Below are 15,530 nucleotides of genomic sequence, written 5' to 3'. Positions count from 1 at the left end.
AGTGTCTGGGCGACTCTACGGTCAGCAGATGGTGTGCAGAAGTATTAATTTTCCATATTGTGCACATGTACCTCCATCACCATAATGAGATATCCATATATGCAGCCTGGTGCTCTGACATTATTGATATTCCGATGTGGACGGACCACGTTGCCAGGAGAGGATCCACCATCGACTCAATTAGGGCGGCATATTGTTGTGCAAAGCGTTGAATTACGTGAGAGAAATGAGTCTGAATATAAATGACCACAAATTATTCTCCTAGTTAGGAGCTTTAGAACGATGGATGTGTATATTTGAGGATGCTTTAGGCCCAGAGCAGCATCTTACAGGCAGCGGACCAGCTACCAGGATCCTGAAGACCCAGAGCAGTGTCTGACAGGCAGCGGACCAGATACAAGGATCCTGTAGACCCAGAGCAGCGTCTGACAGGCAGCAGACCAGCTACCAGGATCCTGTAGACCCAGAGCAATAATGAGCGATAATTTGACCTCTTAATATTCACGTCATATATATAAAGGTATTCATGACAACACACTGTTTGAAAAATATATGATGTGAATTAATTTCAGGGGGAAAAAATAAAACCCTTGGAGCTGAAGTCTTGGTGTGACACATGGACTTGGTGTTGGTGTGATTCGTTTCTGTGATGTTGTGAGGGTGTTTCTAGCGGAGCCCCGTTGTGTTGCTTTGCTTTCATGATTAACTCCTGTGGTAGAGATGATAAGCAGAGAGAAGAATGCCACAGAAAAACAAAATCAGGGGTCGAGATGTACTGTAGCTCAGACTCAGGAGATCCAGCAACAATCTTCTTTCTATTCATATGTCTATCTGGTCCAAACATACAGTCAGGATGGTTTATGGCCATCATTAATGTTTCATGTCTGCTTTATACCGGTATACCTTTGACAGAGTTCCACTGGAGGTCTTCACGGGTCCACAAGAACAGGGTCAGACTGGGTCCAGATTATTTGGATCAGGTCTCATGTCTTTTTGTCACTATGTTTAAAACACTTTGATGCTTTTTCTTCCTGCTTGTTAAAACATCAGCTAAGATAACGTTAACGCAGTGACAGAATGGAGCTAAGTTAGCTAGCTGGCTAGCGAGTAGAGCTAACGGCCGTGTTGGTGACGTACATAGCTCAGTTAGCTAGATAGCTAACAGGACAAGCTAACGGCTGTGTTGGTGACATACCTAGCTAAGTTAGCTAGCTAACAGGACAAGCTAATGGCTGTGTTGTGACGTACCTAGCTAAGTTAGCTACCCAGCTTACAGGACGAGCTAACGGCTGTGTTGGTGACGTACCAAGCTAATATGCTAGCTAGCTAGCAGGATGAGATAACAGCCGCGTTGGTGATGTACCTAGCTAAGTTAGCTAGCTAGCTAACAGGACAAGCTAATGGCTGTGTTGTAACGTACCTCGCTAAGTTATCTACCCAGCTTACAGGACGAGCTAACGGCTGTGTTGGTGACGTACAAAGCTAATATGGTAGCTAGCTAGCAGGATGAGATAACAGCCACGTTGGTGATGTACCTAGTTAAGTTAGCTAGCTAGCTAGCAGAAAAAGCTAATGGCCATGTTGGTGACGTACGTTTTACACGATTTGTCTGTCGCCATTGACGACCATACATATTTTTTGCGAGATCCCATGTGGAACACAGGAAGGGGCGGGACTTCACCTGTATTGTTCAGAAAATGATAATTTCCTGTCGCTCTCTCCAGTTGGCTACAGAATGTTTTATCATTATATCGTTGTAGCAGGATCTGAATTTTTTTTTTTTTATATAATTTCTGCTGAAGCATATAAACAAAATATCCCTTGATTTGTGCTATTTATTCTGAGGAGATGATGGATTTTTTTTTATTTTCCTCATCAAGCCGGTAACCCACTTTCTCCGCAGCGAGGTTCCCATGAATGCAGTTTTAGTCCACAAACCGCCCTGCGCAGGGAGAGGGAGAGAGGGAGAGAGAGAGAGAGAGAGAGAGAGCGAGAGAGAGAGAGAGAGAGAGAGAGAAAGAGAGAGCGCGCTCCTCCTCCTCTCTTCCATCCAGAGGAGCCTCCTCCGTAAGACGCTCTGCGCGGCGGCGGACTCTCATCATTCCGCCGCTCGAATAATGGAAACGGAAATACCGTCCGTCTCCGGGACTTTTCCTCCGCCACCACGACGCCGTCTCTCTCCCTCTCTCCCTCCCTCCGCTCGAATAACTTCGATTCTTTTCCTGCCATTTGAAATCCTCAGGTCGCGTTTTTTTTAAAACAACCAAAAAGCGTGAGAGTAAAGAGAAGGACGCGGTTTGTTCGGATGGAGGATTCAGAGTCGGTGAGTTGGAACCGGAGATCAACCTGTTCGCTAATAACGTGTCGCTTTTTTTTTTCTTTTTCCGTCTTATCCCTCTTCTTCTTTTTCTTCCTCTTCTTCTTCCGTGTTGAGCTAATTAGCCATCAATAACCCTCCCCCAAAAATACACAATAAAAGCTGCTTTAATATCGTGTTAATATGCAACTCAAATTAAATCGTGCATTAAACGTGACTATTGATCAGCTGATCTCATCACACAGACAGACGCATCTTCTGTTCTCTAGTTGGACTCAACAGGTTTTTTTTTTTAAACGTCTTGCTGGATGGGAGTCTGTTCTCCTACCAGGACCACCACGACCTGGTCCACAGAGCCGGGTCCTGGACTACGGAGACCTTCAACGGGCTGAATGTGACGCTGCAGCTGCCTTCAGTGTAGTCTTTTAGAGGAAGATGCAGCGAGCTGTGGTCTGCTTCTGTCCCCCAGCAGATCTGAGATCTGTAGTCTGAGAGTAGTGATGGGGAGGAGGATGCTGATAGAAATGTGTTTCATGTTGATCACTCTACAGGTCTCCCACCTCACGTATGATGTCATCATTTCTATTAAAGAGACTTTTCCTGCTTTATTTAGTCGTCTGTCACAAATCTTAAATTATTTCTCAATGGGCGATCAAACCTGTTCATCCCACTAACTGCCTCTCTCTCCCCGTCAGATGGTGAATGAGCTGAAGTGGAGCTGGTTGTGAAGGTGCTGGACTAGTCCCCCCCCCCCCCTCCCCCCCGAAGCCCCCAGCCAGACCCAGCATGGCGGGAGTATCGGCGTGGCTTCCCTTCGCCCGGGCGGCGGCCATCGGCTGGATGCCCGTGGCCAACCTGCCCATGCCCGTGGCGCCCACCGAGAAGAACAAGCGGCAGGACGAGCTCATCATCCTCAACGTCAGCGGGCGGCGCTTCGAGACCTGGAGGAACACGCTGGACCGCTACCCGGACACCCTGCTGGGCAGCTCCGAGAAGGAGTTCTTCTACAACGAGGAGACCAAAGAGTACTTCTTCGACCGGGACCCTGACGTGTTCCGCAGCGTGCTCAACTTCTACCGCACGGGCAAGCTGCACTACCCGCGCTACGAGTGCATCTCCTTCTACGAAGAGGAGCTGGCCTTCTTCGGCATCATCTCGGAGATCATCGGCGACTGCTGCTACGAAGAGTTCAAGGACCGGAAGCGGGAGAACGCCGAGCGCCTGCAGGACGACCAGGAGGACAACAAGGACGCCAAGCTGCCCAACATGACCTTCAGGGAGACCATGTGGCGGGCCTTCGAGAACCCCCACACCTCCACCATGGCGCTGGTCTTCTACTACGTTACGGGCTTCTTCATCGCCGTCTCCGTCATCACCAACGTGGTGGAGACGGTGCCCTGCGGCTCCTCGCCCAGCCTGAAGGAGGTGCCGTGCGGCGAGCGCTACACGGTGGCGTTCTTCTGCATGGACACGGCGTGCGTCATGATCTTCACCGTGGAGTACCTGATGCGTCTGTTCGCCGCGCCCAGCCGCTACCGCTTCATGCGGTCGGTGATGAGCATCATCGACGTGGTGGCCATCCTGCCGTACTACATCGGCCTGGTGATGACGGACAACGAGGACGTGAGCGGCGCCTTCGTCACGCTGCGCGTCTTCCGCGTCTTCCGCATCTTCAAGTTCTCGCGCCACTCGCAGGGCCTGCGGATCCTCGGCTACACGTTGAAGAGCTGCGCCTCGGAGCTGGGCTTCCTGCTCTTCTCCCTCACCATGGCCATCATCATCTTCGCCACCGTCATGTTCTACGCCGAGAAGGGCTCCAGCTCCAGCAAATTCACCAGCATCCCCGCCTCCTTCTGGTACACCATCGTTACTATGACAACGCTGGGGTAAGAGCAGAGCAGACGCCTCCTTTTATCTGTGTGTGTGTGTGTGTGTGTGTGTGTAAATGTTTGATTATCTTTCGACTGCGTGGCCACGAAAACCTACAAGTGCCTCAGAAGTCGAAAAGACACACTTTGAAAAAGTTTATGCAGAAGGATAAGAGACGAGGGAGGAATGGTACTTTTCAGCAGGCGGTGTTTTTTTTTTTAGAATTGGTGGTGTTGTTCCTGTTGGGGGGGGGGGGGGGTGTGCTCTCCCGGTAATGGCCGATGCATGCCCTTTACACATCACTGACAACAGGGAGAGAGAGACAGACAGAGAGAGAGGATTGTAGAGGAAACGTTGAAAGCATCTTAGTGAAACAGAAACATCGGAGAGGAAATAGAGAAATGGAGATTATACCATTACTCTCCTCTCCGTCGTGCCCTGTGGTGAGCACAAAATGCTCTTTCTGGAAACGGTGACTTTGCATTCTGTTCTGAGGGCCTTCCTCCTCCTCCTCCCATTCTTTGTGAGTTCGACTAGTTGCTTGGCCTTGAAGATTGAGTGCAAAAGGCTTTGTACGAAGGCTGTGATGCAGAATATCAAACCTGCCCCCCCCCCTGAGCTTTTCCTGCAGGTCGACTGCCTCCCATCAACGACCAACCCCACCTCACCAAATCCTTATCTCCACAAATTCAACACTTTCTTTAAAATCAGTTTCTCTTCAAAAAATCCACATGAAGTGTTCCTTCACATCAGAGCCACTTTAAAAAAAAAAAGAAGAAGAAGAAGAAGAGAAAAATACTCCCGTTATTGTTGCTCTGGTGGTGAACGACACCAGGAGTTGAGTTTTCATTAAAGCTGAATGATGCCCGGCGTGTTAACGGCAGAGCACAGAGGAGCAGACGACCTCCTCGGTTACCGTACAACGCCGCGTTGACAGCTGATGATTTACAAAGATCCATGTAACCATAGAGATTTCTACGGGACACAGTGAAGCTAGACATCCAGGAGTGACATCACAGCGTCGGACACGCCCCCTTCAGAGGATTCCTGGGCTGTTTTTATGTCACATCCAACATTTTTAGAATATCCAGGGTTCCTACACCTTTACCAAAGTCAAATTCAAGCACTTTTCAAGTACTTCAAGGTGCATTTCCATGCTTTTCCAGCACCTTCCAGCTGTGGTTAACTCCATATTTGTATCAATCCAATGGTCAGTATTCAGTCTACTTATTATGTCACTTGTTCATCACATTAAATGAGATGTTATTGTCCTCTAAACAACCAACATGATGTTTGGAGACAGCTTTTTACAGAAGGACCACAAATGAAAGGAAAACTAATTCCACTAACAGATCCACAGAAATATAATCACCAACTATTTTCATCATCTGTTCATCATCAAAAGTCATTTTTCATAAAGAAATGTCAGAAAATGCTGTTTTCAGTCCCTCAAATATGGAGATCTTCTTTTCTCTGTTCTATCATAGATGTCATCACATACAACACACATTTCAAGACCTTTATTCTAAATCCAAGCACTTTGCAAACTTTGAAAACACCACAATAAAATTCAAGTGTTTTCAAGGTTTTCCAGCACCCGTACCAACCCTGAAGACAGAGATCTGAGGTCTAAGTGGCACGTGAGTTGTCTCCATTTGGGCAGAAATCAGCGTTGTTGTCTCGTAGGTCTGAGTCCCGTCGGTCCAGAGCTGCTGTCATTGGTCGCTTTTACAGCGTCATCCATCTCCTTCGATGAAAACCGGGCCGTTTTGATGCATTCATTTGTTTCGGAGCCTGTTTTTCTTAATTTTTATGTCATCATATATTTCCACCAGTCACTTTATGGCACACGAACATCATTAATTTTACACTACACACACACACACACACACACACACACACACACACACACACACACACACACACACACACACACACACAGTGTTGTCTCCCTGCTGTGGATGTGAGTCAGACGGAGAAGCTGACAGACTGCAGCCTCCTGCTAAACGTCGGAGTCATGGAGGCCATAAATGGCTCTGAGCTCATCGCTGTGACACACTTGGCACCGTGTCGTCCACGCCGCCGCCCAGAAGATCCGCCGCCGAGCGGACGTTCGATCCCGGAGACGTTGTTTTGGGGGTTTCTGTCTGTCGTCGCTTTGTGTCGCAGCTTTTCTGTGCTAGTCGGCGGTCTGCTTGAGACCTGAGACACTGAACCGGTCTCCTGTTGCGTTTACAGTAGCATTACAGGAAAAGGAGGGTGTGTGTGTGTGTGTGTGTGTGTTGGGTGTAGTTGTTGAGCTGGGCCTCATCAATAAAGCAGGGGCCAGAAGTGGGTGTCAGAGTGACTGATGATGTGGACTGCTGCATCTGCTGACTAATGTAAACCTGCCTGACATGCTGGTCCTGCTCTCGCTTCATGTCACACACACACACACACACACACACACACACACACACACACACACACACACACACACACACACACACACACCATATGCATGTGTCAATGCACCAAGACAAAATATCCGCATGCACGTTAACAGACCGTGTTCGTGGCTTTGTTGACGTCTTTGGTCATGTGACGAGTACAAAAGAGAAAGGGGCTATTGTTGTTAGTTGTCATGGCGACAACACACGATGACTGGCTAGTTAGCTACGTAGCTAGCTTGTCCTTCTTCCAGATCATTAGACCCAGTGTTCCAGATGACCGCCAGCCTGGATTTGGTTTAGCCCCATTTTATGTAACAAATGTAGCATTGCAGCATGGTGGAATTAGCAAAGTGGCTAACCAACTAGCGTACAAGCTGGCTATGAGACAAAAATGAGATGAACAAACGTGTCACTCGTGTCGTTGCGGCGGGCCACCGACTTGCTGCTTGGATTCATTTTTTTTGAACCAATGCAGCATTGAAGCATGGTGGAATTAGCTAGCTAAGCTACCATCATTTAAAGGAGCAGCGTGTAGGATTCAGGGGATTTATTGGCAGAAATTAAATATAATATTCAATGTTCTCATTAGTGTAGAAATCACCTGAAAGTAAGAATGGTTGCGTTTCCGTTCATATCGTCGCACAGAGCCAGTCCTCTTCACAGAGTCCGAAAAATACATCTAAATACTTATAAATACATGAAATGGTCCGTTGACTTTAATAGTAAGGTCTGTTCTTCTTCTACTCTACGTTTTGTCTCCATCAGGGTTTAGTGTTGCACTGTTGAGGTTCTGCTTTATTCTCAATTCATTACTCATTAATTTACTACCAACATGGGAGATGTAGTCCTGCTGCTTGTGCTGCACTTGTGTATTTTTATGTGCGTGTGTGTTAACATTCACTTAACACAGCAACGAGGGCGGCCCATCAGAGCCATATAGAAAAGGCTGCTGGGCAATTTATTCATATTATATATCCATGTTGTTGTTGTGATATCCAGCTTGAATTGTGTTTTGTTCACATACGACTGTTACTGTTGCTGCTGTCTAATGCTAATCTAATGCCGCTCTTATTATATTATTATGTTGTTGTCTGAGCCTTTAATATAACGACCAACGCTACCAATGAACATCATATTAATATGAAGTGTTTCTGCTCTGCGTTACACTAAAGTCTCAACTTGTTATTTACCTTCAGCAGCATATTCAGGGTTCCTGCACCTGGCAAATTCAAGCACACTAAAATTCAAGTGTTTTCAAGGATTTCCAGCACCCGTACCAACCCTGCATATTCATTATATCCACATTAATGATGGTCATATATATAGTCAACACTCTGATATGGTCGTAGTATTTTTACGTGGTCCGTATTACCAGGTCGACCACGTACACGCAGCCTGGCCCCCGGTGGCTTTTTGTTCTGTTTTACTGAATAATCCGGCATCAGTCACAATCCATAATCCCCTTCAACAATTGGTTACCAGGTGAATAGCTTTTTGAAAGCTTTTCCCTTTTTTCCCTGGAAGCTGCAGAAGAGGAGGGAAATGGAGTCAGAGGACAGAGAGAGAATAACAAACAGGGATGTAGACAATCTACTCATCTGACTTCTATAGTTACATATCGCAGCAAGACAAGGGTTCCTCCACCTTCTCCAAAGTCAAATTCAAGCACTTTTCAAGCATTTCAAGGTGCATTTCCATACTTTTCCAGCACCTTCCAGCTGTGGTAAAGTCCATATTTGTATCAATACAATCCTCAGTATTCAGTCTACTTATTATGTCACTTGTTCGTGTTCAAGCACTTTATTCTAAATCCAAGCACCTTTCAAACCTTGAAAACACCACACTGAAATTGTTTTCAAGGATTTTCAGCACCTGTACCAATCCTGAAGACAACATAGCTGGGGACATATTTTTGGTTTGGCTTTGGTCCAAACAAGAAAGAGAATCCTGAAGGCGGACCCCCAGAGGACCCCCGGAGGACCCTCTACGAACGGGACAAACGGAGGTTTAACCACCCGTGCGAGTTAGCGAGCCGCCAACCAAGCAGTGGCGTCCTCCGAGCCCCGGCGCTCGCTACAGCACAGCTAAAAAGCTTAATCTCAAACCCAGCAAATGAGGGGCAGGCAGCCCACAGGGGCTTAGTTAGAACACAGGACCCGGACCTGCGAGGGATTTGGTTCCCCAGGTTGTTAAACAAATTGATTTTGACCTCTGAGTGATAATAACTTTGTTGAGGATTGTGTGTTCAGCGGAGGCTGTGTGTGTGGTGTGTTGGGTGGAGGCTGTGTGTGTGGTGTGTTGGGTGGAGGCTGTGTGTGGTGTGTTGGGCGGAGGCTGTGTGTGTTGGGTGGAGGCTGTGTGTGGTGGTGTGTTGGGTGGAGGCTGTGTGTGGTGGTGCTGTGTTGGGTGGAGGCTGTGTGTGTGGTGTGTTGGGTGGAGGCTGTGTGTGGTGGTGCTGTGTTGGGTGGAGGCTGTGTGTGTGGTGTGTTGGGTGGAGGCTGTGTGTGGTGGTGCTGTGTTGGGCGGAGGCTGTATGTGTGCTGTGTTGGGTGGAGGCTGTGTGTGTGGTGTGTTGGGTGGAGGCTGTGTGTGGTGGTGTGTTGGGTGGAGGCTGTGTGTGGTGGTGCTGTGTTGGGTGGAGGCTGTGTGTGTGGTGTGTTGGGTGGAGGCTGTGTGTGGTGGTGCTGTGTTGGGCGGAGGCTGTATGTGTGCTGTGTTGGGTGGAGGCTGTGTGTGTGCTGTGTTGGGTGGAGGCTGTGTGTGTGCTGTGTTGGGTGGAGGCTGTCTGTGTGCTGTGTTGGGTGGAAGCTGTATGTGTGCTGTGTTGGGTGGAGGCTGTGTGTGGTGGTGCTGTGTTGGGTGGAGGCTGTGTGTGGTGGTGCTGTGTTGGGTGGAGGCTGTGTGTGTGCTGTGTTGGGTGGAGGCTGTGTGTGTGGTGTGTTGGGCGGAGGCTGTGTGTGTGGTGTGTTGGGTGGAGGCTGTGTGTGTGCTGTGTTGGGAGGAGGCTGTGTGTGTGCTGTGTTGGGTGGAGGCTGTGTGTGTGCTGTGTTGGGCGGAGGCTGTGTGTGTGGTGTGTTGGGTGGAGGCTGTGTGTGTGCTGTGTTGGGTGGAGGCTGTGTGTGTGGTGTGTTGGGTGGAGGCTGTAATCGTAGTCCAGCCCCTAATGGTTCCTAACGAGACTTAAAGTCTTTTGTTTTTATTACGTTTATTCTTTACGTTGTTTTCATGCAGAGAAATGTTTTTGTTTGCTTTCAGTACCAAACGGCTTTAATGGATCACATTTAATGGTACGACTCATATAACAGAATAATGACATCATAATCATTAAAAATGCTAATTCGACTAGGGCAGACTGAGGGGCCAGACTGAGGGGTCAGACTGAGGGACTAGACTGAGGGACCAGACTGAGGGACTAGACTGAGGGGTCAGACTGAGGGACTAGACTGAGGGACCAGACTGAGGAGTCAGACTGAGGGACCAGACTGAGGGACTAGACTGAGGGACCAGACTGAGGGGCCAGACTGAGGGGCCAGACTGAGGGACTAGACTGAGGGACCAGACTGAGGGACTAGACTGAGGGGTCAGACTGAGGGACTAGACTGAGGGACCAGACTGAGGGGCCAGACTGAGGGGCCAGACTGAGGGACTAGACTGAGGGACCAGACTGAGGGACTAGACTGAGGGGTCAGACTGAGGGACTAGACTGAGGGACCAGACTGAGGGACCAGACTGGGGGACCAGACTGAGGGACTAGACTGAGGCGTCAGACTGAGGGACCAGACTGAGGGACTAGACTGAGGAGTCAGACTGAGGGACCAGACTGAGGGACTAGACTGAGGAGTCAGACTGAGGGACCAGACTGAGGGACTAGACTGAGGAACCAGACTGAGGGACCAGACTTGGGGACTAAGACTGAGGGACCAGACTGAGGGACTAGACTGAGGGACCAGACTGAGGAGTCAGACTGAGGGACCAGACTGAGGGACTAGACTGAGGAGTCAGACTGAGGGACCAGACTGAGGGACCAGACTGAGGAGTCAGACTGAGGGACCAGACTGAGGGACTAGACTGAGGGACCAGACTGAGGGACTAGACTGAGGGACCAGACTGAGGGACTAGACTGAGGGACCAGACTGAGGAGTCAGACTGAGGGACTAGACTGAGGGACCAGACCGAGGAGTCAGACTGAGGGACCAGACTGGGGGACCAGACTGAGGGACTAGACTGAGGCGTCAGACTGAGGGACCAGACTGAGGGACTAGACTGAGGAGTCAGACTGAGGGACCAGACTGAGGGACTAGACTGAGGAGTCAGACTGAGGGACCAGACTGAGGGACTAGACTGAGGAACCAGACTGAGGGACCAGACTGGGGGACTAAGACTGAGGGACCAGACTGAGGGACTAGACTGAGGGACCAGACTGAGGAGTCAGACTGAGGGACCAGACTGAGGGACTAGACTGAGGGACCAGACTGAGGGACCAGACTGAGGGACTAGACTGAGGAGTCAGACTGAGGGACCAGACTGAGGGACTAGACTGAGGGACCAGACTGAGGAGTCAGACTGAGGGACCAGACTGAGGGACTAGACTGAGGGACCAGACTGAGGGACCAGACTGAGGGACTAGACTGAGGGACCAGACCGAGGAGTCAGACTGAGGGACCAGACTGAGGGACCAGACTGAGGGACTAGACTGAGGGACCAGACTGAGGGACCAGACTGAGGGACTAGACTGAGGAGTCAGACTGAGGGACTAGACTGAGGGACCAGAAAGCCAGCTACTTGTGTACAGCAGCACACATCAGCTGTTCTATCTGCAGACTCATTAGGCCGTTCCATCTGATGGAGTATTGATGAGCGTCGGACTGTTTGCCCGTGTCCCGCTCATTAGCATATTCATGCCTGAGTATGATTAATATCCTTATCAAAGAGCAGCTTCTTTGCATCGCCGTGCCAACCAGATCAATGCGGCGCTGTCCATCTCCCAGACCTCCACACCGGACCTTTCACACACACCGCCGGCTACACACACAGGAAGTGTGTGTGTGTGTGTGTGCGTGGCCTTGTCTCTGTGTTTTCATCGTCACCGAGCTCTCTATCCGCGGCCGACAGCCGATGATCAATGCAGATGAGCGTGTATTGATTCAGAGATATGTGGCGGCCATTGTTAGCGCTACTAATTAGAATGGCTGACGAGCGTACGCCTGAAAAGATAGCCCCTAAATGTGATCTATGCCCGTGTCTTGGATTTATGACAGCAGTTAAGGGAGTCGTTTGTCCGTGGTGATTCAGGTCCACGTCCTCTCCTCTAAGGTCAGGGTTCGCGGCGAGCTGACCTGCGATCAGATCAATCAAGACGATGCTGCTGGAAATGCAACATGTGAGAGGTGGGGGAGGGGAGGGGAGCGTTCTGCTTATTAAGGTGAAAGATAAGATAAAAAAGACAAGAACACACAATCACTGATGCCAGAGGACAAGCAGGGCAGTGTTTACAGCCCAGAAAACATACTCATATTCAAATATGAAAATCAATATGAACTGTTTGCCTCGCGTGCCCTGAACGCACCACAAGAGTCACATGACATCACTTTTATATTTAGAAACCATGTACTCTATACACACACACACACACACACACACACACACACACAGATATATATCAGAAGGCTGCATCCTCTGAAGGACGCATTCTTCCTCCGAATGACGCATACTTCCTCCGATGGACTTATCCTTCAGAGGATGCGTCCTCTGAAGGATATACGGAGGACGGATGCGTCCTCTGAAGGATATACGGAGGAAGGATGCGTCCTCTGAAGGATATACGGAGGAAGGATGCGTCCTCTGAAGGATGCACTGAATCGCCCAAAGGTGATCAGGATGTGTTGGTCAGTGAATGAGTTTGAAGGTCGCTTCCAGTGCAAGAAGTAAATCTGTTAAACGGTATGTTACGTCGTACAGTAAGAATAGTTGCAGTGAAGTGGAAGTATAGAGTGGCATCAAATGAAAGTATAATGGTAGAAAGCTCTGGTTTTAAAGGTCCCAGTAGTGTGGGTGGAGTTGAGTTTCCCCTCTTGTGTGAACCGAAGAGGTGAATGATGTGGAGCCTGTTTGGTCCCTGGGAGTTTTATCAGCTTCCTTTCAAGGAAGGAAGTGTACGAACCTCTCCTCCCAAATATTCAGACAAAGGGATGAAAAGCGTCTCCAACGGTGACAGAGTTGTAAATCTGCTAAAGCTCGTCGGCACTCTGCTCTTAACATCGACTCCGCCGTTTGGCGCTGAAGTCATGCTGACGGGCGGGACATACTGTGCCAAAGTCAAAGCATCATCAGCCCTTCAAAGTAAAGAGTAACGACCTCTCCGTCTTCAAACGACATTGCACGACACTTTTCTGCTGATTTGGGCGCCCGGCGAGGGGAAAGTCATCGGGATCGGCATGAAAGTGAGATGAAGAGTGAAAACTCACTAGACACAAGGTTCCTCCACCTTCTCCAAAGTCAAATTCAAGCACTTTTCAAGCATTTCACTCAAACAATCTCATCGGATAAAAACTGATGCAGACAAACTGCAGGATCTGCAAATCGCAATACATGTTATCGCAACACTCACTCATGTCTAAAAAATAACAATCAGTGAGATGAGACTGATTTAACATGTATTTCCGCAGTTCACCTTTGAGCCACACGGGGGAGTCTGAATGTCCGTAGCTGTTCTGAAACACTGAATCTAATATGAAATGCTAGCATACATTATGTTTTCCTGTTCAGTGGGAAATAAAGTGACGTGTAAAAACCAGTGAACTAGTTTGGGGAAGCAGCGTGTTCATAGATATTATTATTACTAATATTATTATTGTTATTGTCAGTCCTCTGCAGACGTTCATGTTTGTCTTCTTGTCTTCTTCGTGAAACAGCAAACAGACGATAAAAGCTTTTGGCAGGCGTCCAGTCCAAGTCCGCACACTGTAAATAACAGCTAAGAGGCTGGAAAGCCTCTTGTAACTTCATTTTAATACTTCGGGACTCGTCGTGAATTATGGATTAATTGCATCTCCGCCGTGGAATCCAACATCATAACAACACAAACTTCAGAATAAATAATCATCATCCACTTTCTCCGGAGAATAAATCAAATGTCTGACGCCGTCCGTACACTGACCTCTGGCTGAACTCACACACACACACACACACACACACACACACACACACACACACACACACACACACGTGCACAAAAGCAAGTTTATGAAACAGTGAAAGTCAACTTTGACCTCCCAGCTGTTACTCCCCCCCCCTCCAGAGAAGAAGTGCTCTCCCCCCTCCCTCACCTTTGCGCCGCCACTAAAAGCAACAGACAACAGGTCACGGAGTAGAAAGGTCTGTCCATCCTCACCCGTCTCACCGCCGCCTCTTCCCTGTCTCTCTCTCTCGGTCTTTGGGAGGACGACAGTCGGCCGTGTGTTGACAGCTGGATGTGATGTGGTGCAGACGCTCCAACGGCTGGTGGGTCTCATTGACTGGATTATCAAGACGCTAAAACACTGATACGCAACAGTTCATCCAAAACTAACGGATTGAAGTCTGTCAGCTTTGATATTAATGCTCATCGTGAGAAATCACTCAGTATATCATATACTTATATATCATGAGAGGCCCAAACTGCTGATGGAACACTAACACACAATCCACCACTGGATTAGCGGTCGGACCACTAGGAGTATAAATGGAAGTAAACCAGCGTCTTCTTCCATGTCGATGATGACGAGCAGAGCTGCAGACCTTCCTCCCCTCGTCTTCTCCTGATCCTGAGGCGGTGTGCGTGTTGCCGTTGATGCCTCTGTGGCGTTGGCCGTGTATGAATGTGTGTTAACATGTTCTGTTGGGCGTTCCTCGCTGCAGTAATTATGTTCCCGTCCGGCACGTCTCGGGTCCGTGTCCGCCGGCTGCCGGGTTTGCGACTGCATCGGGGTTGTTATAAAGGCAGAAAAATCACTAAAGTAATTTTCCAGGTCTGCGGTTTCTAGGAACACAGCAATAACTCACAATGTTTATGTTCCTGCTCATGCCAGTGGATGTAACTTACAAGCGTCTGGAGTCCTGACGGCCACGCGGGTCCAAAACCTGGTGGTCCGACGCACCGCACACACACACTGTTTTATATAAATGCTGTGCTGTAAATGTAACCCCTGAATCTGAATAAACAAAGTTGTTTATTCAGATTCAGCCTGTAGTTCCATGTATAACAGTACTTTGTAATGATGGATGGATACAATGACATTAAAATAATAAATGTTGACAGATTCATATTTTAATTCTATTTTAGAATTTCTACATCACAATTTATCAACATAATATTAAACAAACAGGAAGATTTATATTTGCTTATTATTGGTTATATTCATGTTAAGGTGTATTTTTGGTTTTACTCAGACACGCAGGTTTGGCAGCGCTCCAGCTTTAGCACGCTAGTTGCTTTTAGCCCGGTTAGCACGTCGATGCCGTTAAAATGAATCCAGGAATCATGCGTACAGCTTTTTACATCAGTTGAAATGTAGTCCAAGAACCTCAATAGACCTATCCATGACCTTGGTGGGAAGAACAGATGAAACCAGCTTTAAAGGAGACCAGAGGAAGGAATGCACTAGCTGGCCGAGCCGTCACCTGCTGCTCGTGTTTGTGTTTTGAGGTCAAACAAGTCAATAATGCAGCTCGCTGCGAACCCGCCGCTGAAATGTTTCCTTTCAGCTCGCCGCTCGCTCGGCCCCTCGGCTTCGTCGTCAGATGGATTTCACACAAAGACCTGGATGGTTGCCCACTTTTTTTGAAAAGAGATATTGAGTGCCGAGCTTCTTTTTTTTGTTGCAAAATGCATTTAGGTGGTTGCTGCCCGTCAGCTGGGGGGGGGGGGGGGGGCA

General features: G+C 48.6%; 1 protein-coding gene across 1 annotated transcript in view; it reads left to right on the top strand.

The window, feature by feature from the left end:
• The first annotated feature begins 2,106 nt into the window (after positions 1-2,106).
• kcnd3 (potassium voltage-gated channel, Shal-related subfamily, member 3) overlaps positions 2,107-15,530 on the top strand; it is a 109,882-nt gene continuing 96,458 nt past the window's right edge. Inside the window, exons 1-2 of the mRNA XM_084015778.1 lie at positions 2,107-2,323; positions 3,013-4,203. Of these exons, the coding sequence (XP_083871904.1) occupies positions 3,104-4,203 (1,100 nt within the window). The 5' untranslated portion in view covers positions 2,107-2,323; positions 3,013-3,103. The remainder of the gene's footprint in view (positions 2,324-3,012; positions 4,204-15,530) is intronic.

This window comes from Eutrigla gurnardus (genome assembly GCF_963514095.1).
Source record: "Eutrigla gurnardus genome assembly, chromosome: 8".
Taxonomy (NCBI): domain Eukaryota; kingdom Metazoa; phylum Chordata; class Actinopteri; order Perciformes; family Triglidae; genus Eutrigla; species Eutrigla gurnardus.
The sequence above is the reverse complement of the archived record's forward strand: the minus strand, read 5'-3'. Positions and strand labels throughout refer to the sequence as shown.